The sequence below is a fragment of the Loxodonta africana genome, chromosome 6 (assembly GCF_030014295.1).
Source record: "Loxodonta africana isolate mLoxAfr1 chromosome 6, mLoxAfr1.hap2, whole genome shotgun sequence".
Taxonomy (NCBI): Eukaryota; Metazoa; Chordata; class Mammalia; order Proboscidea; family Elephantidae; genus Loxodonta; species Loxodonta africana.
The window spans coordinates 70,631,119-70,655,691 of record NC_087347.1 but is presented as its reverse complement, the minus strand read 5'-3'; the positions used below and the strand labels follow the sequence as shown (position 1 = coordinate 70,655,691).

Genomic DNA, 24,573 nt, shown 5'->3' with positions numbered 1-24,573 from the left:
ATTTCCACTACATTTCCACATTTCCATCTGTCCTGCAACTCAAGGTAGCCATCTCAGGATTCATACATACATCAAGACATAAAACAAAGGGCGGCTTTGAAGAGGATCACCTCGGTGTGAACTGCTGCCCGTTACATGATAACCGATCATCGGCCTTCAAATTTATGGCTCTTTAATGGGGTGATCCCGGTGCCTTAAATGCAGGGTGTATTACGGTATTGAGTTATCTGGGCTAAATAAGGATGATTTAGAAGGCGCGTCCAGGGCTTCCCACAGGGCAGAAGAGGCTCAGACTGAGAAACGAGAGAGCCTGGGCAGAAAGCCGCCCAGTAAATTCCCTTCCGAGCAAACCCGAAAAAAGGAGTGGTAGCAATGCAAACCGCTGCTCGGTTCCAGAGAATTAGCGGGAATGCCCCGGCAGGAGTCATGTCGACCGGAACGAGATCCGCGGGCTTCCGAGGCCCTGGTTTAGCCAAAACAAGGAGAGGAGCCGAGACCAGCTAGAACCTTTTAGACAATTTTTAGCGAAACACAAGCAACTAGCACTCCATCGCCTCCCCCTGCTTTCCCAACTTAAAAGACTATCGGTCATGTCTGACTTTGCTACCGCTGTGCCGCTTAGTCACAGCCGGCAACTGTAGCCCCCGCCCTCCCAAAGTTCCCGGCCCTTCCCACGGCCACGGCCACGGCGAGCGAGCGAGCGCCGGTCCGGCCTCCACGCGCGCTGCCAGCCGCCCAGCGTCCCGAGGCCGCGGCGGGCGGCAGGTCTTCGGCCCCCGGCGGGGCTGGGCGCGCCTTCAGTCCCGGGTCCAGCAGCCTGCAGCCGAGCAGAGCTTCTAGCGGAGGCGGGCGCCGGCCACTTTATATAATCCCCCCTGCTCTTGGGGCGCGGGGCCTGGAGAAGTGCGGAGTAGGGAATTCTTTTGCTGCGCTTCCTCCTACGCGGAGCCTGTTTTCCACTTCTGAAAAGTGCCGGGCCTTGGGAAGTGTTTTTCTTTTCATTCCTTACTGAAGCGTTTACTGCTGCCGAGCTTGCAGTCATAAATTTTGTTACAAACCACAATGACAGGTGCATTGATATGCACCGTGAGAGCTCCAGCTGCCTAATAACCTCGTCCCCTGGCCGCTGTGAGCGCCTTTTATTTATTCGGTATCATATTAGGTATTGATCCTGGGCAGAATTAAGTGCAGTGTGCAAGTATCAGGGCTCGGCTGCTTCGGAAGAGAGGCGGGCGGGCCAGCGCGACCGGGGAGCGGGCGGTGGTCGCTCCGAGGCCGTCTGCCTTCCGGCAGGGGACCGTTTGGTCCTGCATTCTGGGCCTGCGGTTAGGCCTCCGAGCTGAGTTGGGCAACTTCCCGGGACCGCGAGAAAGGGCGAGCCAGACCCCGTTTGGCAGACTTCCCCCAGGAGTGGCCAGAGATTGTGCTGGCCGGGTGCTGGCGGGGCTGCCCCAGCGGATTCCCGGGCTGGAGGTTGGAGGGGTGAAGGAGTGAGAGGAAAGGGAAGCTGAGGACTTCGAAGAAATGCGAGTCCCGCTCGACCGCCCCCCGCCCCAGGGCTGTCTTCACCCCAAGGCATTTGAGATTCGGAGCCCAAATGAGCAAAGGTACTATAAAGGCCAAAAAAAAAAAAAGAGAGAGAGCGAGAGAAAGCTTTAAAAAAAAAAAGGGGGGGGGGGAGGATCGAAAAGATGAGCCACTGAACAGTTGACCATTGTCCAAATGATTTATGACCCGTTCCTGCTTTTTAGGTTCAAGCAAAGTTCACAAGGAGTAGGGATTTCTGGAAATAAGGCACTTTACCAGTTTTGCAACAATATTCTCAGGTTTTGTTTTAGGAGAGGTGGCTTCTTTGGGGCACTGATTTTTTCCTGGGGGCTGCAAAGTCCTTTCTAGTGAGGAGGGAGAAGCTCCCCTTGCTTCTGGGGAAATGGACATTAGGGTGGTGGATCATCACTGAGCCAGCCTCGAAATTCCTTAAGACAATGAAAACAGGCAGGAGAACAGACTGTAGTTACTCAGGAAGCTGCCCAGTATTTGCCCTTTTGAGGTCTGTGTACAGAACTTTTTCTAGGAATATGCCATAGGAACAAATGTATATGTAAAACCTTCTGTCCCAAAGACCTGGTCCTTTCCTAAAGAAGCAATTTTAATGTGACTGGTCCACCTATCAAGACAAGCTTGGTCCACCTGGGGGGCATATGGGGGAATGTTTTGCTTTCATAACTGTAAATGGAGTGACAGAAGTGGCAGCTTGAGTTCTGGTGATCCGAGTGTCAAATGTGACCATTTAAACATCCCGAGGGTCAAGGTTTAAGACTAGAAGTGGAGTCCCAGAAAGACCCCACCACTTAACCAAACCCAGACTGCCTGGTCCTTTGGCCTGGAGACAAATACATATAAATATTGGTCACAGAATGGGGATTTAGCTGTCTGTTTGATATTCAGTGACTTTAATATTCAGAGAATAATATAGGAAATGAATGGAAAGAAATATTAAGTCCAGCTTTGTTGGGTAGATATTCTAACTTCCTACATTTAAGAATAACAATACAAACAATTCCTAAAACATAATATCCTAGTATCCCAGTATCCCATTGAGAAGGGCTTGTCTCTCATCAAGATAAATGGCATATTCACTTGTATTCTAAAACAAAATGGATGACAATGCTACCAAACAAAGGATAATTTGCAAAAATTTGAAAAAAATTTTATTGGGTTAGGCTCTTTGGTAAAAGTAGAGGGAAAAGGAGTGAATGTAGAAGTAGCTTTGGTAGGAGTGCTTAAATTCATTCAGCCACATAGACTGGCTAGATAATATGGTCCATCACGATGACCAAGATGGAAGTAGGGAGCATTTCTGGGAAGGAAAGTTGCCTGAAAGATGAGATCAAGAATTGAGACCAGAGAGCTGACCTACGAGTTTTCTTTATAAAACAGACAAAAGTGGTTGAATGGTATTAGTTATACTTTAACTTCTTAGGAGCCTTTCAGGAGAAAGGGTACGGGGTGAGAAGAGAAACCCCCATCAAGAGCCATGGGACACAAAAGGGGTAGAATTTTTCTTAGGTTTTTTTGTTTGTTTGAATTCTGGGTCAATTTCATCATGTCATGAGAGGTTTTCTCGTTGGTTATGGGTTGGGTGGGAGGTGGGATGGAATAGATGATCCAGATAAAAGGTCAATAATAATATTGATTTATACAGTAGATCCAGGGTAAAAATAATAAAGTTATAAAGAATTCTCCACCCACCCATGCTCAAACTATTCATTTCAAATTCTAAACCTCTTTACCTATCTCTACTTGTATCCATTTAAAAGTAGTGAAAAGACAAAGTCAAGTTTCTAGAAAAATGTAGATGAAAGAAAAAAAAATTAATATCCTCAAAATAAGTCTGGGAGTCTTTTAAGTCCTCTTCTTGGTTTTCATCTCCTAGTTTTCAACCCTGTACACCCCACAATACTGAGCTGGGCTGCTTCTCACGCTGTCACTGGAAAGTGGACAATCTGGGTTTCCATGAAAGATGCTGTGATTTTGAAACCAGGTGGGGAATATACTTTTTTTCTTGTTGAGAATTTTTGGCTGGTCTGAATGTATTATAAGGCTTTCTTTTGCCACTCAAAATCCTAGGATGACCCAATGATTGACTAATGGATCCATTTCTTCACTCATTCAACAAGCATTTATTGCACACTTATTACATGCCAGACACTAGGCTGGATGTTGGAAATATATGAATAAAGCATAGGCCCTGCCTGCAAGGAGCTCACAGTCTAGTGGGGGAATCAGCCATTAAAACTTATGAGGGCATAAGGCTTTTCCATGCAGGTTCAAAGGCTAAATTGACAATCTCAGGGCAAGAAAATTGTATCTGAGGGGAGAAAAAAAGCCCCTTCCTTAGGCTGGAGCTGAGCTAAAGAGAAGATGGGTCTTTTCTTTGGTTTAGGAGGAAAATTTTATAACTTTTCTGAGAGTTCAAATAAGTTGAGCTTCAAAAATTCCAGATCCTGCACCTTGCCTAGCCCCTCCCCCCAACACACATACCATGCAGAGAGCCTGGAGCTTGCCTCTTGTCTTTCTATATTGACTGGTCTTGCGAATGACCACTTTTCTTCTTGGCAGGTCACCTGGGACCTGGGGCTGACCCAGCTTCTCTCTCAAGATTTGGTAGACATTGGAGGTGGTGGTGAAGGAGACAGTGGCAGTCAATGTTATTTGAACTGGGTCAGCAGGCCCTGGAGCTTCCTGAGTGCACGATGCAGAAGGCTGCTTACTATGAAAACCCAGGACTCTTTGGAGGCTATGGCTACAGCAAAGCCACTGACACTTATAGCTACAGTGCCCCTCATCAGCCCTACCCACCTCCTGCCAACTCCCTGGACACTGATTACCCAGGTTCGGCCTGCTCTATCCAGAACTCTGCACCTCTTCGAGCCCCAGCCCACAAGGGGGCTGAACTCAATGGCAGCTGCATGCGAACAGGAACAGGGAACAGCCAGGCTGGGGGTGGTGGCAGCCAGCCTCCTGGTCTGAACTCAGAGCAGCAGCCACCACAGCCTCCTCCTCCACCACCGACCCTGCCCCCATCCTCGCCCTCCAATCCTGGAGGTGGGGTGCCTACCAAGAAGGCCAAGGGTGGGCCCAATGCTTCCAGCTCCTCAGCTACCATCAGCAAGCAGATCTTCCCGTGGATGAAAGAGTCCCGACAAAACTCCAAACAGAAGAACAGCTGTACCACTGCAGGTAGCTCTCTAAGGGGGCTGCAGTTACCTCCAGACTGACCCCTCAAAGTCCAGTCCACCTAGGAACCAAGAGATTCAGGGCTGGAAGTGCATCCTTGGAGGCCATACTGTCTGAACTCCCATTCATGCAGAAATGTCCTTCCTTCTTAGTGTCCCTGATCGAGGTCATACTCTTGCAGTGACAGGGTGATGATTTCCATTCCAGGTAGCTAGTGCCATTGCTGGACAGGTCTCATAGTTATTAATAGAAAGCAATTCCTTATACTAACCTAATATCTGTTTTCTGAGGCTGTTGGTTGTAACTTATCTTCCTTTTCCACCCAACAGCCCTTCAAAATTTGAGGACAGGCATCCTGATCCCCAAGCTGAGGTGCTTATGTAGCTCATATCACATGAATCCCACTCTCTTAAATTAATATCCAAAGAACCTTTTGACATAGATATATAAGAACATCCCTATTTTATAGACAAGGAAACTGAGCGTTAGGGAGGATAAATGACTTAGCCAAGATCACAAAACTATAAAGCAATAGATTTGAGCCCAAAGAGCCAGACTTCAGGGCTAACAAGATATAACCACCGGATTCTACTTGGTCCACCCAAGCCCAAGTCTCCCCACTCCAGCAAATCCATAATGGGGAGGGGCATATCCTAGGGAAAGAGGAGGTACACTGAAACATGAGCAACCTTGGGTCTCTCTCCCTGGGGTAGAGAGACCCTAGAGTTCAGAGGGTCTTCTGTAGGTCCACCCAGGGTGTGTGGAAAAAGAAGGGCAGGGCCAGGAGCCCTGAGGTCTGCTCACTGTCTCTGCTCAGACTGCTTGGTTCCTAGACTTTTCTGAAGGCCTCATATGTTTTCTGATGGCAGTTTATCTTCAGGTGGATGAACCTGCTTCCAGATCCAGAGCTAGTTTGAGGCCTGGGATGTGGCCTGTTATCAGTTCTCTGGTTTGTCCGTTGCTCTAGGGGGAGGGGAGCTGCTGCTCCTAGGTGTAAAGTGTCTTCCAGTTTGCAAGCTCCTTCTCCTGCCCCTCCCTCCTCAGCTGCAGGCCCAGGCCCTCCCTCCCAGAAGAAATCCATTTGTCTTCCCAGGGAGGGAGTGGACAAGCAGCTGAGAGGTAGCAGGGTGGTAGAAGCCAGTGTTGAGGCTGCTGCTCCTAGCACTGCAATACTCAACATGCTGGCAGCCTAGGCTTGGATGCCCTAAAACTTCAGGGCAGTATTTTCATGGTTTACCACCTCCCTGCCTTTGAGTACAGAACCCTTGGGTGCAGCTGGGCTGGAGTGGGATGCCAAGATCCCCATCCCCATTCCTGGCTAGGCTAGGGCTGCCTCTCTCCCAGCAGCAGAGGCTGGGAGGGGTCAATAAAGTCTGGTCCAGGAGCTCCTGTTCTCTCATTAAAGTCCTCCACGGCCTTTGGGTCGGGATAGTGGGCCAGGCTGGAGCAGGTGGGTGAGCAGAGCGAATCGGACCTCAGAAAGCAGAAGAGGGCTTTAGGGGCGACTAATAGGTAGCCTTGAGGGAGTGAATTCCACTTTGGAATCTCACCTCTCAAGAGCCACTTCCCCACCCAAGCCAGGACTGGAGGTGGGGGAGGGGTGGAGGAGGAAGGAGCCAGAGAAGCACCCTTCTCCTGCCCTGGGTGTTCCCACCTCTCCCGCTCAGCGCATCCCCTCTCTCCCTTCCTGCCCAGGAGACAGCTGCGAGGACAAGAGTCCGCCGGGCCCGGCATCCAAGCGGGTGCGTACGGCGTATACCAGCGCGCAGCTGGTGGAGTTGGAGAAGGAATTCCACTTCAACCGCTACTTGTGCCGGCCCCGCCGCGTGGAGATGGCCAACCTGCTGAACCTCACCGAGCGCCAGATCAAGATCTGGTTCCAGAACAGGCGCATGAAGTACAAGAAGGACCAGAAGGCCAAGGGCATCCTGCACTCGCCCGCTGGCCAGTCCCCGGAGCGCAGCCCGCCGCTCGGCGGCGCCGCGGGCCACGTGGCCTACTCGGGCCAGCTGCCGCCGGTGCCGGGCTTGGCCTACGACGCGCCCTCGCCGCCCGCCTTCGCCAAGTCGCAGCCCAGCATGTATGGCCTGGCCGCCTACACGGCGCCTCTCAGCAGCTGCCTGCCGCAGCAGAAGCGGTACGCGGCGTCCGAATTTGAGCCCCACCCCATGGCGAGCAACGGCGGCGGCTTTGGCAGCGCCAACCTGCAGGGCAGCCCGGTATACGTGGGCGGCAACTTCGTCGACTCCATGGCGCCGGCGTCCGGGCCTGTCTTCAACCTGGGCCACCTCTCGCACCCGTCCTCAGCCAGCGTGGACTATAGTTGCGCCGCGCAGATTCCCGGCAACCACCACCACGGACCGTGCGACCCTCATCCCACCTATACAGATCTCTCGGCCCACCACTCGTCTCAGGGACGCCTGCCCGAGGCCCCCAAACTGACGCATCTGTAGCGGCAGCCGCCAGCTTGAACTCGCGGCACAATTACCTCTCTTGGTGGTGGGGGTGGCGGGCGGGGCCCGCGGGGCAGCTTGGTGACCCCCTCCCCGGCTGTAGCCCGGCCGCCCTCTCCCGGGTCTCGGGCCTCCAGCGGCCGAGACGCAGGCTACCGGGCCTCCCCTCCAGGCGCGCTCTCCTTTGGGTGACTTGCCATAAATCAGCCGCAAGGGTGCCATATACTGCGGACCGAGGGACTCTAATCTGGTAATGGTGTCCCAAAGGTAAGTCTGAGACCCATCGGCTGCGCGCTCTGCAGAGGGGCCAGAGCCGGGAGAGCCCCGGGCTGGTCCGCGTCGAGCTTAGTTTCAGAGACCTTAATTTATATGCTCCTTCCTGTCCCATAAGGATTGCGTCGGACTCAACTATCTGTATTTATTATTTGAAGCGAGTCATTTCGTTTCCCTTATTATTTATCCTCGTCTTAATGTATTTATGTGTATATTTGTAGAATTCCTCCGGCCGAGTTTAGGAACGCGTTACCAGGCCGCAGGGGCCACATTTCACCTCTTTAGTCCCCTTGGTCTGAACTAGTTGAGAGAGTAGCTTTGAACAATTGTAACCGTGGCTGGTGTTTGTAGTTGATGTAAAGGATTAAGATCGCAAATTGTCCTTTAAGGGTAGAGTCAGGCAGCCCCGTGGCGTGGCACGACACCCGTTACTCATTTCTCGACAGCCGCAGCCCTCACCACTCGACACAGTTTATTGATTTCAAATTGTCTGGTACTATTTGAACAAATATTTAGGATAAAAAAAAACCTCTCAGTCGGAAGTGTATCTGTGTTAATCACGCACACTTACAAGCAGATCATTCTGCCTTTATTTTTAGCACAATTCCCCTAGACAAGGCCCTGAAAGAGGCTGACCCTTGAAAAAAAATTTTTTTTTTACATTTATTGAAATGTAGTGCACAAATTGGTTCTGGGGATACGTGATTAAAAATTCCAGCAATTCACATTGAGAGAGAAGATCCGAAGATGCAAAAGTAGAAATCGTTCCGGACAGGATGATTGGGTAGGGCTTTTAGCACCGCTATTGCTGTCTCTACCGCCCTCTTTCTAGTCATAAATCTACTTTTTTAGAATCCATTTACACTGGGGAAGTCAGAGCTCACTTTTCTGCTTAATTAATCAAAAATAAACTTGTGAAGAAAATTGACAATCAAAGAAAAGACACGAGAAGAAAAGAAGGATTGAGCTATGAAAAAGCTAAGGTGCAGAAAAAGAAATGGTCATTTGGAGATGGGCATCTAAGCTTTTTCTCTAGGAAATGCTGTCTTAAATTTTTTCCTTTGTAGTGGTCGGTGGTTCATTTCTAAAGACAACGAAGGTTCCTCATGATGTAAAATAATAAAAGTTTCATTAATGGAACATAATGCATATAAACACCTTGTTTACTCCTGTTTCTTTGTACAAAAAGGGCAAAACTGTCTTTTCAAGGATTTATAACCATTTTGTAAATATTAGCGTGGCGTTAGCTAGGGGCGGACAACTTACACTCGCTTCTCTGGGAGGGGGCACTTGGAAAACGCCTTGAGATAAGGTTCAATTCTTTTGTATTTCAGCAAAGTGGGCCCACACATCTCTATTTGGTTTGACAAATATTGCAACTCCTACTACATCCCCCGGTGACACGAGGTGAAATCCCTATTGTGTGCAAATAGTTTAACTCCTAATCTTCTGGTGGAACAACAGTCCTTTCTATTTGGATGTTTGTGTTTCGCTGAATAATGATGGCTCAAAATAATATTTAGTTTCCTTGTTCCTTTGTGCTGTTTTAGAAATGGCATGTTAGATTGGGGGCGGGAAGGGAATATCCTTTTGCTACATTTCACTTTACCCGAGCAGGTTTAACGTATACATGTTGTAGAAGTGTATCAGCAGAATAAATGACTTCAACCGAAGGCATATTTTACCCACTTTCAAGGCTTAAAATTGTTTTCTATGAAATTTGCATCCATAGGCAGAATTTCTTATTGTCTTCTAAGAAATTATTTTTTAAGCTATTAGGGAAATCAAAGAAGAGCTCGCTGCCTTGCAGGGCTTACAACCACCTTTCTTAACTGGCTAAATATTAAGTAGATGAATTGTCAGGCTGTTTAGATTCAGACCGGTTTTCCCTCCTCTTCCTACCATAAATGATAATAAAAATACATAATGCATCATGGCTCCAGGCATCTTCCAGCGCGGTGTGTTACCGCAGAAGTATCTGCTGAGTCTGCGGGTGCCTGCAAGGCCCCAAGTGCCATCTGTGGCTTAGGGTTTCATGGATTAGACTTTAAACGGTATCTAGCCGGGCTGACAACAGCTTCCTCTCACACTCAGCCTCCAAGCAAGTGCAGGGTCGGAGGCTCCCTCTCCAGGCAGCCGCAGCCATCCCAAGGCCCCTGGGGGGGGATCGCGTGGGCCAAATCTGGGGCTTTCTCTCAACCTGGCGGATGCCCACGGTTTGTGAAAATGGCTCAGACCCGTTCCTGCCGTTGGCGTGAGAGTCATGGGATGGGTACGCTGGGTCGCTGCAGGCCCGGTGTGGGAAGTGGCGAGTCCGGTAGGGCGCGTTCCGGCGCGAACGCGGGCGGGGCGCGCAGAGGGGGCCTCACAAAAGCGGCGCAGGGCGAGAGCCGGCGAGGCCTGCAGCACAGCCATTTAAAACTTCATAAATTATAAACAAGCCGCCTTGGCCTTCGCCATAAATCCCGCTCCTTTTGAGCCTGCAATTAGTGATAGGAAGCACCCGAGTCTAAACACAACCAAACGCCCTCGGAAGAGCGCAACTGCCCGAGGTTGCAGACCTTTATTTATTTGCCAGTGCCACCCTCTCCGCACTCGGTCTGCACACACAGCTGCCTCCTCCCCCGCCACCGCCGGCGGTACACACTCGGCTGGGTTCCCGCTCCGCGAGGGAAGGTCACAATAGCTGCTCTATCAGTGGAGGCGCCCGCCTCCTCCCTCCCGGGTCTTCGAGAAGCAGAGAAAATAAAGAGTGGGGGAGGGGAGTCTCGGCCAGCAATGGCGCCCAGGGCCCAGGCTCTCCTCCTGGGTGGACTTGGAGGGAAAAGGACGGTTTGCAGTAAAAGGAAGCCTCTCCCCTAACCCGAATCTCTTCCCTAGGCCAGGTATGTGGGGACAAGGGGAGTGTCCTAGGCCTGGAGGCTGCTGGCCCCTCTGAAGGCCTTCCAGGAGCTGCCGCACCATTGTGTGTGCAGCTTCCCCTAGGACTCCCCGGCTGGGGAGGCCACACAAAGGCAGAGCTGGGCTGAAGCTGGCGGTGGGGAAGGGCCGGGCCTAGCCTCAGACACTAGTGTCTGGGAGGTCTACCTCATTTGCCTCAGAGGAGGAAATGGTTCTCTGGCTCAGGCTGAGCCCACCTCTGCTTTTTCCAATAGAGACCACTTTAGGGCAGGTAGGTTTCAGGGAGGTACAGCGTCCTGAGGCCTGGAGAAAGGGGTTAGGGCCAGGAGCTCAGGTCTGTGGATGAAGGTGGCAGTCGTTTGGGTGCCCCTGGTTGTTCTGTCCAGGTTAGTAAATGTGAATTAAGGTCCCTAGGATAGAGGTGAGGCAGCCTAGTTGCTATTTTGCAGCTGCACAATGGGTGGGAGTGGGGAAAGACACTTTGGCAGAAAAAGAGTTTGCCAGTTGCAACCAGGAGCACAGGAACCAGCCTCCAGTCCAGTGACCCAATTGGGCTAGCCAGAAGGAATGGGGAAGGTGCAGAGGAAAGGTCTGGAGAACAGTCCTGGCCCCTGGAAAGGAGGGAAGAAAGGGCAATTAAGTACAGATTCTGCCTCTTGGCTTTCAAACCTCAGCCTCATCCAGGGCCCTGACAGAGAAAAGTCCACCCCTGATGGAATCATTAAGTTAACCATCCATTTGTACCATTTTTTGGTACAGGCTTTCAAATGAGAGTGAGGGAGAGAATAGAGAGCCAGTACATTCCCCTTGGTGCAGCCCCAAGCCTAGTCCATATCAGAGATACATCAGCCAAATCAGTTTCTGAGGCCCCAGAGGCTGCTAACCTTGCTGAACAAGATTTTTCAAATTTCTATCTGTAGGGAGTATTAAAGATAGTGATTACCTATAGTAGCTACTTGTCCCTTCTCCCTCCCCCAGTCTGTACTAGCTGACTGACCCTTAAGTGAAGTACATCTTCTCAGGCAGCAGGCCTGGAGGCCAGGCTCTCCATCTGTTGAGGTTTTTCATTAGGGAGGGTGAAGAGGATGTGTGTGGGTGTATGTGTGAATAACAAAGAAGTATCCCCAGGTTCTAATAAAAAGTGTTCCTCTGTTTGACCTGAGTGAGCCAGAAGCTTGTCTACACCTTCAGTATTCAAAGGACAGTCACAGGCCTGTTTTGACTTTATCCTGAGAATTAGCTGAAACTTCCTTCTGAAGTCAAGAATTGATTAATCCCAGTTACGGGTCTAGAAGGGTCCTCTTCATCTGGGAGTTCTTGTCATTACTTTGGTCCTTCTTTCAGAAACTGTAAGAACAGAATAAGAAGAACAGAAATTAGTGAAACTATTAAATAAAAAGGCCAGGAGAGGCAGAAGGCCCCAGGCCTCACAGGCCTGATTACTGCAACTACCCAGAGAAAATCTGGTTGGGGTCTCCGTAAGCACACCCATTCCTAGACACTTCAGGCACAGGGCGCTGAGATTGGGTCACCAGCCGAGCCCGTACTGCCCTTGAGAACTGGCTCACTCGGATCTCTCTTGCAGAAGGCCTGGATGGAGAGAAGAAGGATCATATACAGTAGATGAATCCTCTGCACTTACTGCACTGGTGGTGGTAGTGGAAGGTGACTGGAGAGGATCACCACAGAGGATGAAATCCTAGGTCTCACTGTTCCTTTGTCTCCTTCCCAAGATACAATTGACTATCTTTGGGGCCCAAGGTTAGTGCCAACTGAATCTATATACCTTGCCTAAGCCCATTCCTAACCATTTTCCTCAGGTCTCACACCCAGCCTGGTAAGGTAGAAAAGTACAAAGACAATCCAAAGGCCCACTTTCAGGCCAGGTCCAGCCAGAACCACAGTACACAAAAGGTTTCCATACATGAAGGAACAGCTAAGGTAGACAGATGTCCATTTGCAATGGCAGAGGCAGGTGAAGGGTCCCCGGGAGATCTGCAAGGTAGGAGCTACTGAGTTATTTCCCTTGTCCTTGATCCTGGGGCAAAATATCTTGACTGGTCTTACAGCTATTCTGGATCATTTTCTGGAAGAATAATATCTGGAAAATCACAGAAGTAGGATTTTAACATTAGTAAGGGCCCAAGGAGGTGGAGACCCCAATTTAAATCTGGATTCATACAGATCTCTGGTACAGATGAAAAGCATTTCCTCCCCTGGAAACAGAGCTAAAACCAGGCCAAGAGGACCTGTCCAGCTAGGGACTTTGCGAAGGAGAGGAGAATGGCGCCCCTGACTTGCGAGGACACACATTTGATAGCTCTATTGTTCAAAATGATGCTCTACAAACCTCCCCCATACTCTTCCGCCAGGGCTGAGCGCGAAAACTGGGATGGTTGAGCTGAGCTCGAGGCTGTGGCGGCCAGCAGACCTGGTACGAGCCTCCCTCACCTCCGTCACCAGTCCCTTGGGGGAGCCACGAAGCCAGCCCCACCACCTGCAGAGAACACACAAAAGAAGCTCCCACCCATCCTCGGATCTTGGGACACTCTGGGGAGTGGGCTGGCGTGGATCCACAGTCTGAGTCCTCCTCCAGCCCCCCGTGGTGAACAATAGCCGTCACCTCCCCAGGGCAGCGCACCGCACAAAGGCCCGCTCTGATGCGTGGCCATGTGATGCGCACTCGCTCTGCGCTTTCCTTTGCCACAGAGCGCAGTGCAGAGCGCCGGAGCAGGGAGGCTGCGGGTGGGGGTGGGTGAGTGTTCCTGAATCAACCTGAAACACTTCCTGAAAGACAAACGGTGAGTTAATCACCCTACCGGCTGGCGGCTGCGTCCCCTTCTCGCCCCATGAGGAGGCCTGAGGAGGGGGCTGGGTGGAGGATTTCTCTGTGTGTGTCTAGGCTGGGGGGTGGGAGAGGTTGGTCCTATTAAGAGTTCATCAATCACCCGGTGTGCACTTTTCACTGGACATTGGTTCCTCCTACTTCAGAGCAAGTCTGGGCCAGCTGGGATCCGACCAGAAACCGCAAGCTGAGGTGGTGCAGACACGGAGGGTGAGCGTAACCGATGGCGCGACCTGCCGCCCCACGCCCTTGCGGAGAAGCAGCTCAGCCAGGTTGCACTCTGCAGCGCGATGCCTAAGGGAAGGGCCGCCCAGGCACCTCCTCAACACTGGCGGCCAGCACTGTTGCCCACCAGCCCCGTCCCTGGACTACTCAGGTGGCGCAGAGCCCTCCCAAAATGCCTATGCCCCATGCCGCCCCTTGCTAGTGACCCTGTATCTCCCCTCTCCCCCAATACACACACCCCTACTTACCCTAGTGACAACATTAAACGCTGCTCCAGCCTCTGAGAAGGATGAATCCATCTCTGAAGGCAGGGCAAGGAAAACCCAACGGGTCAAAAGGTTCTTGCAAACACTGTTTTATTTAAAAGTTTTAAAAAAGATGTCCTGAAGGACTAGAATTCAGGGAAGAGTCTGAACCTGTTTAGTTTCCATATTTACCTGCAAGAGGATTTGTGTGGGAGGAAGCTGGATAAGTCCGCTGTTGAACTTGGAAGTAAACCTGAGTGCTATTTAAAACAATAAATGATATACCTCTCCTCTATCTTTCTGATGTGAGGGAAAGACTCAAGTATTTTTACTTCAGCTCTTTTGGGTTCATTTTAGAAACATCGTAAAGGAATAAACTGCAAGTTTCTGGGGGCAAGAGGGTTTGGGTGGTGGTGGCAGTGAAGCATTTAATAATCCCTCTGGAGTGGTACATGCTTTCTCTTTGTAAATTCTAAGACAGTGCTGGCCTAGCTCCCCTTTACCCTTTTGCTGGGTGACATCTGCTGAAGTTAAATAAGTGGGTTGCCTCAGCCCACAGGAAGGAGCTCCTGAAGGGCAGAAAGTCTTCCCAGCTTTGTTCCACCCCCACCTCCAAGCCCTCTTCTCTCTCCTCATCCTCTAGGGTGGAAATTACTTGCCATGGAGATATACACTGAGGCATTAAGCCTCATACAGTCTCCTGAACTCACTGGGTAATTACAATACTGGTAACTGCTGTCCTTGGTTCAGTCTGTCCCTCCTTCCTTTTCTTCCACCAACATCTACTGAATAGCTCCTATGTGCATTGTGCTGGGCTCTGGGATACAAAGATGAGTCACTAATGGTTTGTGACCTTCAGTCTAGTGTGGGAAAGAAGTAATTTATCCTAAAACATTGTGACAAATGTTATAACAGTGGTGTGGCCAAATATTCCTGGAACAAAGAAAAGGAGCCACCAAGTACTACAGTATCAAGAAAGGCTTCTAGAGGAAGTGAATTGGGGTCCCTTAAGTATAGGAGTTTTTCAGGCCAAGGAGGGAAGGGTATACCAGGCAGAGGGAGCAGCACATGTAGAGCAGGGAAGGAAGAAAGAACAAGGTCTGGAGTTGGCAAGAGGAGTATAGTTTGTAGTTGAGCATCCTGGATAGAAAGAGAGGTTGCACAGGACCCATATTAAGAAGTCTGGACTTACTCTGTAGGCAATGGGGAGTCATTAAAGATTTTAAGCTGGGATGTGAGGTTACCTATTTGGAAATGTAATGCTTGGGGGGAAAAAAAAAGTGGCTGCTGCAAGAGAAATTAACATATAAGGTCAAGGAGACATTTAGGAAGTAAAATGACAGGCCTTGGTTTGGTTTGTTTTTTGGGTTTTAGTGATCAGCTGGATGAGTGAAAGAGGAGTTGTGGATGTTAGTTCCTAGGTTTCTATCCTGAGGGCCCGAGTGAGTGGTCAGGCCATTCATCAAAATGAATACAGGAGAGGAAAGACTTTGCAGGGGAATCTGATGAGTTCAGTTTCAAGTCTAAATTTTATAGCTCTGCTTTGTTACTGATAAATTGTTTGATCCTAAGCAATTCACTTAATCTTTCTGAGCCTTGGTTTCATCATCAGTGAAGCAGTCAATAAAGATATTTACTTCATAGGTTTAGCATTAGAGCAGTGTGTGTGTGTTAGGTATTATTATCTTCACCAGGTCCATGTGTATGTCCTATAGAAAGCTAAGACCTAGAGAAAACATCCCCCCATACTTACCATGCTAACCACTACTTAAAACCCTGGGGGAGGCAGCAGTGAGATACAAATCTCAAGGAAATTAACAACAAAAACAACAACAACCTACTGCTTTCCAGATACTGGTGCTCAGTACAAGGTCAGATCAGATTGTTATTCAAAGCCCCTGTGCTCCCCCTTCCCAGGGGTACTCTCCAGGGGATTCATGCAAAAATGTGGAGAAGAGGCCTCTGAGCAGATGTCAAAAAGCTTCTGGGCTTTTTTATATCATGTGTCTTTCAGGGACTGCTTGTAGCCACTCATTCTCTTTCAACCTCCTTAAGCTCCTGTGTGGCACAGTGTAGTAGAGGAAAGAGAGTTGAACATCTGATGTTGGCCACTTACGTTGGATGTGACTACATCAAGTTGTTTAGCTGTTCTGTGTCAGTATTATCATTTGTAAAGTAAGATCATGAAATGATCAAATAAGATGGAGAATGTGACATTTTTGGTGATAAGGGTAAGTAAAAGATATTTTTCGCTTATCAGATAAGTTAAAAAAAACCTTTGCTGTCTCACTGAATTAGCAAGGATGTGAGGACAAAGGCACTCTCATTCACGTATTTGCCAGTAGAAGTGTAAACTGACTCGCTTCTATGAACAGCAATTTGGCAATATGTATAAAAATTGGCAATGCATATACACTTTGGCTTAGTATTTTACTTCTAAAACTTTTCCAATACGTAAAACTTTAAACATGTGTTTGTAATAGCTAAAGACTGAAAACAAGCTAGGTACCCATCTCAGTAAGGAACTGGCTAAATAATTTGTGGTACATGTATACAGTAGAACACTATGAAGTCGCAAAAATAAGCCAAGAACTTCTGTATGCATTTATATGAAATGATATTCATGGTACAATAGGGCGAAAGCGTGATACAAAATGTGTCTAATATGCCACAATTTGCGTAAATAATGTGGGGGATATTTATATCGATTGAACTGTACAGGTATAAAGTATCTCTGGAAAGATATACAAAAACTAATAAAATTAGCTGCCTATGCAAAGGGGAAATGGGTGGGTGGGGACAAGGTGGAAGAAAGACTTTCTATTTTTATCCTTTTGTACCCTTTACATCTTGACCCATCTAAATTTAAATTACCTATTCAAAAAATCAAGGAGCCCCCCCCCAAAAAAATTGGTTAGTACAACTGTAACTGACCTTATTTGTACTTGCTCTATCCAGCTAATTTAATCTAGGGAAACTTCTTGTTTTGCCCCTCCGAAGCTCTAATGCTGATCAACCTCCAGATATTCTACTTCCAATTCCAATTGCAGGCAAAGGATATGGGATCCTTTATCCTTGCTTGGTGGTGGAGGAGGTGGGTACACAGGGGCATCTCTGCCCTCTCTTGCAAGGTGGGGCTACAGAAGTCTGGAGCAAGAGTTTAGCAAACAAATCTCAAAGGGAGGGCAGCAGGCCTCACAGTCAACCTCCCTCAAAGGGGCCAGACTGACTGCGTATCCTAGAAATAAAGATGCCTCCTGGAACATTGCCATGCTTGCTCTGGGTCAAGCCCACCACTGTGTGGAGGAGTGGCTGCCTTGTTCCTCCCTCTTTGCAGACCGGAAGGGTCAGGAGACCCGAGCTATAATCCTGGACATGAGCCTTTTTAACCTCTGCATAAAGCGACTCCCTTTAAAATGTGGGGTTTGATGTAGCTTATCTCTAAGGTACCTTCTAGTTTTGACATCTTATGCTGTGAAAGGTCAGCCTTTAGCTGGAGGAAGGGTTACAGTTTAAGCCAAGGGACATATACTCCTCTCTGGATCCCTTTGGCTCAAATGTTCATTCCAGACAACTCACATATGAAAGGAAAAGAGAGTTGGCTCCTCCTTCTTGAGACCACCATCCTGTGCCTTCCCTCATCCCACTGCCTTAGAGCCACTTCAAATTTGCTTTAGACAGACTTGAAGAAAAAAAACTCCCTTTCACTTCCTACCAACTGGCATCATCAAAGCCAAGCCTTTGGTCAGACTCACTAGACAATCAGGCTGGGTTTTCTGCCCTAAAGCTTGGGTTGCAGACAGCTGGGTGACTTCTCCCCCAAAAGAGGTTTACATTGCCAACCTTCCTTTTTGACCTCTTGGAGTTGTGATAGGACAATTACTTTTTACTAGAAGACCCTTCCAGTTTTGAGATAGGATTGTGAGAGCTGGGACATCCAGCCTGTAAAAAGTGGCCATTAAAGGGGGGTGGGGGGTAGGAGACAAGGGGACACTGTGAACCCAGCTGCATCAGATTTGTTGAAACTTTTGCATTAACAACAGAGAGGTGGGCAACACGGAAGTGGCAAGTACCAGAAGAAGTGAGCATGCTCTGCAAAGCACGTCTAATCAGCAAAACATGGGAAAATCCTACTGACCACTTCTTAAGGATATTTTCTGGATCTTCAGCCCAACTGGATTTAAGCTTGAACTTGACATTGACCTTTCTGTCCCTATTCTACATTCCAACAGCCTTCTGGAGGATTTTCAGGTACACTCGTGCTTCCAACTAGCCATGACCTCTCATTGTGCTAGTTCAGGGGCCCCTCCCAGAGAATCATGGCCATCCCCCTCTGGAGCTCCTAAAGCTGAAATTCTCAGAGTGTACTTCTGAAGAACCTTGCTTTAGAATCACTCAAAAGGCTTGTCAAGAATAAAGATTCCTCAGTCAGAACTACTGGATTAAAATCTCTAGGGGGTGGGCCAAAGAACCTGCATTTTAAAACCAGCTTCTATGGTGATTCCTGTCTATACTAAGTGGTTTTGGCAGCCAATATTAGTCATGATGAAGGTACTCTGTTCTGTCCATTCTTTAATTTCATCCAACAAATATTTGTTTTCTGACTAGTAGGGAAAATTGGTATTACCTACTGTGTGCCAGGCACCAACTTGGCACATGAGACTTTCATTCACAAAGCTCTCAGGGAAGGACTTAGCTCTCAAACAGGAAAACAAGACTTCCAACAGGTTTAGAATTGCAGTCATTAGGATCCCTTTCATCCCCATCCTCATTTTGGGATGACTGGAGATGTTGCAGGGAACCGTAAATCTGGTTTAAGAGAAAAAGACTCTCCCTTTTCTCCCAACAAACAAGAGACATTGTATGTGTTGGGGCTGTGGAATCAAGAGTTTACATGTGCTCAAGTGTCTACACGGGGTAACAGGGTAGGGTTTGTGGAAGATGGCTGGAAGGGCCATGTTAGGAACAACTTCAAGCATGTAGGAGACCAGACTGCCACTCTCTGTCACTTCTGTGTGCAAAAAGCAGCCTGATTTTAGAAGAGGAGAGAAAGGTAATCATGGGGTGGGGAGGGCAGAGTGGGTAGTGGGTGGCTGCTGTGGTAAGCAGGATGGAAGAGATTTCAAAGCATTCCTACATCAAACACAACCTGGCAATCAGGACTCTCTGCTGTCACCTCCTGCTGAGAGACAGCTCATAGCATCAGGACCCAGCACAGCAAGTGACCCTCGGAAATTCATGGCTTGAACAAATAATAAAAGTAGTAGGGAAATCTTCCCATACCCCATGAAAATCTAAGAGATAAACTGTAAAAGTTACTTGAATTATCTTATATTCACATCTTTCTACAGCACTTCCCCCAATAACATCTTCTAGTCTCTCCTTAGAAAATGATAGATTCAGATCCTTCTAGAGTAGACTTACAGTACAGCTAAGCCCTGTGCCGGAACTAAATCCCTTGTTCCTTTGGTTGGAGAATTCCTTTTTCCCCAGCTGAGAGCTTCCCTAACAAAGTATTCTCACACAGTAGTTCCTTCAAAAATGTTTGCTGAATCTGAATCTGAGATGACCAGAGTATTGACTTCCAACCTGAGCAAGTCAAAAACCTCCGGAGAGAGGAGGGCAACTCTGTGGCCCAGGGTGTGGGATAGACCAAGGACTTGGAGAGTCAGGGAGTGGAGAGAAGAATGAAAGGGAATGTAGTCTGTGTGCAACTGTTAGAGAACTGCTAACAAAGACTGAACAAAGATTGAGCCCTCCACTCATTCTTACCCACAGTTATGAATACAAAACAAAACAAAAATCTCATTCTTTGGAGCTAAAGCTCCAAAAATCTGCTCCAGGAAAATGGTATGGACAGCTCATGGGTGCAAAGTCAAGGCTTAATTGTGTCAAGAGAGACCCAGCCTTTTTGGCCCAAGTACTTAGTAGCAAAAAACATTGTTGCCATTAAGGTTGCCAAGGCACCTGGCTGCCTGATTTTCCCCAAAATCTTAAGAGACAAAGCTCTTAATTTGATGGGTTTTGGTCAGACTCTCCAGACAATCAGGCTGGGTTTTCTGTCCTAAATCTTGGGTTGCAGACAGCTGGCTGTCTTCTCCCCAAAAAGAGGTTTACATTGCCAACCTTCCTTTTTGACCTCTTGGAGTTGTGCTAGGACAAATACCTTTTAATAGAAGACCCTTCTAGTTTTGAGATAGGATTGTGAGAGCTGGGACATCCAGCCGGTAAAAACTGGCCATTAAAGTGGGGGGCGGGGGGAGGATTTGTTGAAACTTTTGCATTAACAACACAGAGTTGGGCAGTGAAGAAATTCATCTACATTTTAAGCCTGCATAAGCTCTGAAGAGACCCTTCTAGGTAATTTCCTTACCAGGATACTAGAGAAGAGCATTTGTTTCTCCACTTTTAAAAACTATTTAGGACTTTTGTCATCTAACTGGCTACAGGACAAAACTGGAATAGTAAAGTCAATGTCTAAGGGCTATTTTTAGCACAGCAGTCCCTCTCTCAATCAAATCCAACAACCCCAGGAACCCCTGAGCCCCTTCAGCTCTGTGCTAAAGCTGAAGATTAGCTTGGTGTCCCAACTATGCTCCTCCTTTCCCTCATCTTGGCTCAACTTCTGCCTCACTGGCAGCCTACAATTTTGGTCTGGCTTTGTTTTTTCACAGGTCAAAATCCCTGCAAGGAACTGGTTCCCTGGATTGTGATGGTTCTTTTTTTCCGGACTTCCTTAGAGTGGAAGGCAAGGGCTCAATTGCTCTTTCGTAACAAATGGATCAGTAAAACAACAATAAAATCTCAGTCACCATAACTTACAGTCTGTAATAGATCAAGTTTTCAAGGGCATTTGAAGAAGCCAAGAGTTGACTCCTTAGTGTCCTCATTCACAGGGTTTTAAGAAGACACCCTCTTTCATTACTGCTGTGCTTAAATAACATTCATTTCTTTATTCTGTTATTTTCTTGTATTCTCAAAGAGGGAAACATTAAAAAAAAAGTTCAAGGAAGTTGAAAAGTTTGTCAGTGTAAAACTGGTCTTTGTAACCCTTCTACTCTTCGTTTCCTGTGCCAATTGCACTTTTATTTCCCGTCTGTCTACACTCAGTAAACAAAACCATATTATCAAGGGAAAGACGTGAGCCCATTAACATTGTGAGCCCTCAGATTTCACTCGCGAGAGGCAACGCAGCACTTATCTGATGGAACAGAAGCTTTAATTGCTTCGAGGTACAAGCCCATCCAAACCTCTGAGATCTGACCCACCCCTGGGAAGCCTTTGCGTCCTCGAGCCAAGCGCCCCTGAGAAAGCATGGGCAGCACGGGTGCGTGTGCCAGCCTCCCTGATCAGAGAGCATGGGGGACACAACAACCGTTTGACCAAAAGAGATGATTATTTTGACAACCTAGTCAAAGGAGGAAAATCTGCTAAACCTCCCCACAAGGCAGAAACTTTACCTTCTGTCCAAATCAAAACCTGGCAATCCAACACTCGCCCTCATTGTGCTGCCACAACTGGAAGGGGAAAGCTGAAGGGAATGCTGCAAGGTCACGTGAAAACCTAGTCAAAAACTGTGATAAATATTGCACCGACCGAGGTACACAGCATCTACAGCATAAAATTTAGTTCCATGAGTCAGGGGGAGAGGGAAAAAGGCGGAAAATGAAACATCTGCTCCAGGTTTAGGAGAAGGATAACACCAGTGCCAAGAAAACTCAAAGCGCACAGGATTCAGAGAAAAAAGGGAAAGAAATAACTTTGGTTTCCCTGGAGAAGGTCTAGGAGCAAATCCTCACAGGCCAAACTCCAGGCTCCTTTTTAACCCGTTCCACACCGCGGCGCCCACAATCCGCAGTCTAGGGACTAGCCACCCAGGATCCTGGAGAACAAGCCCTCTCTCCCTCTATCCCCTCGCCCTCACCCTGAGGCCAGTTGTCCTGCCTCTTCCCCCCACGTCGCCCAATACTTACTGTCTAAGGAACAGGCGTCCAGCACTCTCGGCCCGGACTTCTCCAGTCACTTCGTGGGTCGGGCCAGCTCCATCCGCGACTAGAGGGCACGAGGACGCGGCGGGGCAAGCGCCTGGAGCCGCGCGCCAGGCTGAACCGCGGCCGTGCGGGGCAGGCGCCCATTGGCTGGCCGGCTCCACGTGGCCGCCCCCGCCGCTATATTAGGCCACTGGCCTCGTCCCGCTGGCTCGTCATGGCTCGGCGACGGCAGCACCGGTGGGGGTGAAAGGTGGTGCGCACCCCAGTCCTCGCTTGCGTGCTCCGGAGGGCGGGCCCGAACCATGAGCTCCTACCTCGAGTCCGACTCGTGCGGCGGCGGGGGCGGCAGCGACGTGCTCAGCTTCGCGCCCAAGTTCTGCCGCGCTGACGCCCGGCCCGTGGCCCTGCAGCCCGCCTTTCCCCTGGGCGGCGGCGAGGGCGCCTTCGTTAGCTGCCTGCCCCTGACCGCGGCCGGGGCCCGACCCGCACCGTCGGCACCCGCCGCGCCCGCGCAACCGCCTGCACCGCCCCCGACCGCGCCCCCGTACGCGCCGTGCACCCTGGAGGGCGCCTACGAGGCGGGCGCCACACCTGCGGCTGCGGCGGCGGGGGGCGCGGACTACGGCTTCCTGGGGTCGGGGTCGGTGTATGACTTCCCGTGCGCGCTCGGGCGGCCGGCGGACGACGGCGGGCCGCACGTCCACTACGCTACCTCGGCTGTCTTCTCGGGCGGCGGCTCCTTCCTGCTCCGCGGCCAAGTGGATTATGCGGCTTTCGGCGAGCCTGGCCCCTTCCCGGCGTGTCTCAGAGAGCCAGCCGACGGCCACGCCGGGGCCTTCCAGACGGCGTCCCCGGCCCCCGGCGCCTATCCCAAGTCCGCCTCTCCGGCCTCTGGCCTCGCCGCAGCCTTCAGCACGTTCGAGTGGATGAAAGTGAAGAGGAACGCCCCTAAGAAAAGTAAGTACTTGGGTCTTGGACGGAGGCGCCTGAGGTTGGGGTAAGAGCCTCCCCCGCGGAATTGCGCTGGGAACGCGTTGCGTCAATCCGTCTTGACAACGGTTTGGGTTTTATGAAGGAAATGCGTTCAGAGGCGTTAGTAAAGCAGGCGAATTCCCTGGATCGAGCCAGGCACTGAGAAAATTGCAGAAAGTATCTCCCCTTGGTGGAGAGTTTCCCCTCGCACAACCATAAAAGTTCATAGGAACCCAGGCGGGCTGCACCGTAACTTTGATTTTAACCCTAGCGTCACTGCCTGCCAGCGTTCTGTCTCCACGTCCTCTCGCCCTGCTGATGTCCTGTCTTTACGTTGCAGGCAAACTCCCCGAATTCGGAGCCGCCAGCCCCTCCAGCGCCATCCGCACGAATTTCAGCACCAAACAACTGACAGAACTGGAGAAAGAGTTTCATTTCAATAAGTACTTAACTCGAGCCCGACGCATCGAGATAGCCAATTCCTTGCAGCTGAATGACACCCAAGTCAAAATCTGGTTTCAGAACCGCAGAATGAAACAGAAGAAAAGGGAACGAGAAGGGCTTCTGGCCACAGCCACCCCTGTGGCCTCCCTCCAGCTTCCTCTCTCAGGAACGAGCCCCACCAAGGCAGGCAGGAACCCAGAAAGCCCTTCTCAAGCCCAAGAGCCTTCATGAGGTCCAGTCTTGAGGCTGATGGACCTCAGCCTGCGAAAGCTGAGCCCATCCCCACCGGTCTCTAAACTTACAGCTCAGTTTGTTTTGGTAGTGGGCTGGGCAGAAATTAATAGGGGTTTCACATGGGGAAAGAAGTATTTTATTTTGGCTTCTGAGTTCTAGCCTATGTGTGTACACATAATTAACTTGATGTCTTTTAAGCCACTCGTTTGCGAGTTGTGTCTTATCAGGGAGAAGGTGCCGAGCAGCCAGTCCAGCCCTGCTGCTGATTTGCCTAACTTAGTCATATGCATTTCTGTGGGTGAAGAGTGGTACAGCATTAGCGGCTGAACTCTGTCAACCTCCTGATATGCTCAGAAGAGCACCTGTCCAAAGTTTTTCTGTTTTTTATTTAAAGGATAAGGCTACTTGTATTCAGCTTCTTGAGATAACCAAAACTAGTTAGGAACTCCTTGATATAGCTAAGCTGCTTCGATGATGATCTTCACATTTGCACTCTAATTTTGTTTTTCCTATAAAAAGCAGTTTCTACCTCTCCATGTGCCTGAGTGAAGATACAATCGCTGTTTAGTTAGTAGCTGAACAAATTCACAGGGTGTGTAAAAATTAAAACCTGAACTACGCCTTGACCTCAGTTACCCAAACTTGAATGTAAATATTTACAGTATGTATATTTTTAAAAAAGATATGCTTGCAACAAACTTACTATGTGACATTTAATGTCATAGCATGTAGAGGATTTGAAGTTTTTTTTTTTTGGTAATAAAAATTATAGAACCTGCTACACTCTGCTTTTCCATACACTCCTTTAAACTCGATTGTCTTCCTTAAAAGCTAATTCAGTTTCCCCTATCTGGAATGTCTTGATTCTGCTCTGGGAATTTATCTATGCTGATAACTTTGAAAAATGACATTTCTTACAGGCAGGCTGTCTATACAAACAGCAAATTAGGGACAATTATCTGAGTACTTTCAGGGAGGGAAAAAAAAAAAATACACTCCACCAAGTAGCCAAGTAACTAAGGAAGGGCTTTCCTTATCTTAAGTGCCCTAGTTTTATGGCGGGCATGTAGACTGTGCAGTAACTCAAGGGTTAGGTGCCCTCTGTGGGAATGTTGTAAAGCCAAGGAGACGCTACAGGGAGATCTTGGTTTTTTGTCTCCTATCCGCACAAAAGGAAGAGGAAAGGCGACCTGAAGACTTCGTTACTTGGTTGATGTTCTCTGAGAAAGGCAGCTGCACATCAAAAAGTT

The 24,573-nt window shown here is 49.0% G+C and overlaps 2 protein-coding genes across 2 annotated transcripts; both read left to right on the top strand.

The window, feature by feature from the left end:
* The first annotated feature begins 3,848 nt into the window (after nucleotides 1-3,848).
* On the top strand, nucleotides 3,849-7,193 carry HOXD3 (homeobox D3). Its single transcript, XM_003406205.4, has 2 exons — nucleotides 3,849-4,743; nucleotides 6,436-7,193. Exons 1-2 carry the CDS (start codon nucleotides 4,209-4,211, stop codon nucleotides 7,191-7,193), a joined length of 1,293 nt encoding a protein of 430 aa, XP_003406253.1. The 5' UTR covers nucleotides 3,849-4,208.
* A 14,782-nt stretch (nucleotides 7,194-21,975) lies between these two features.
* Nucleotides 21,976-23,803, top strand: HOXD1 (homeobox D1). The gene is made up of 2 exons (XM_003406204.3): nucleotides 21,976-22,630; nucleotides 22,986-23,803. The coding sequence occupies exons 1-2, from the start codon at nucleotides 21,976-21,978 to the stop codon at nucleotides 23,318-23,320; spliced, it is 990 nt and encodes a 329-aa protein (XP_003406252.2). The 3' UTR covers nucleotides 23,321-23,803.
* Nucleotides 23,804-24,573: the final 770 nt, after the last annotated feature.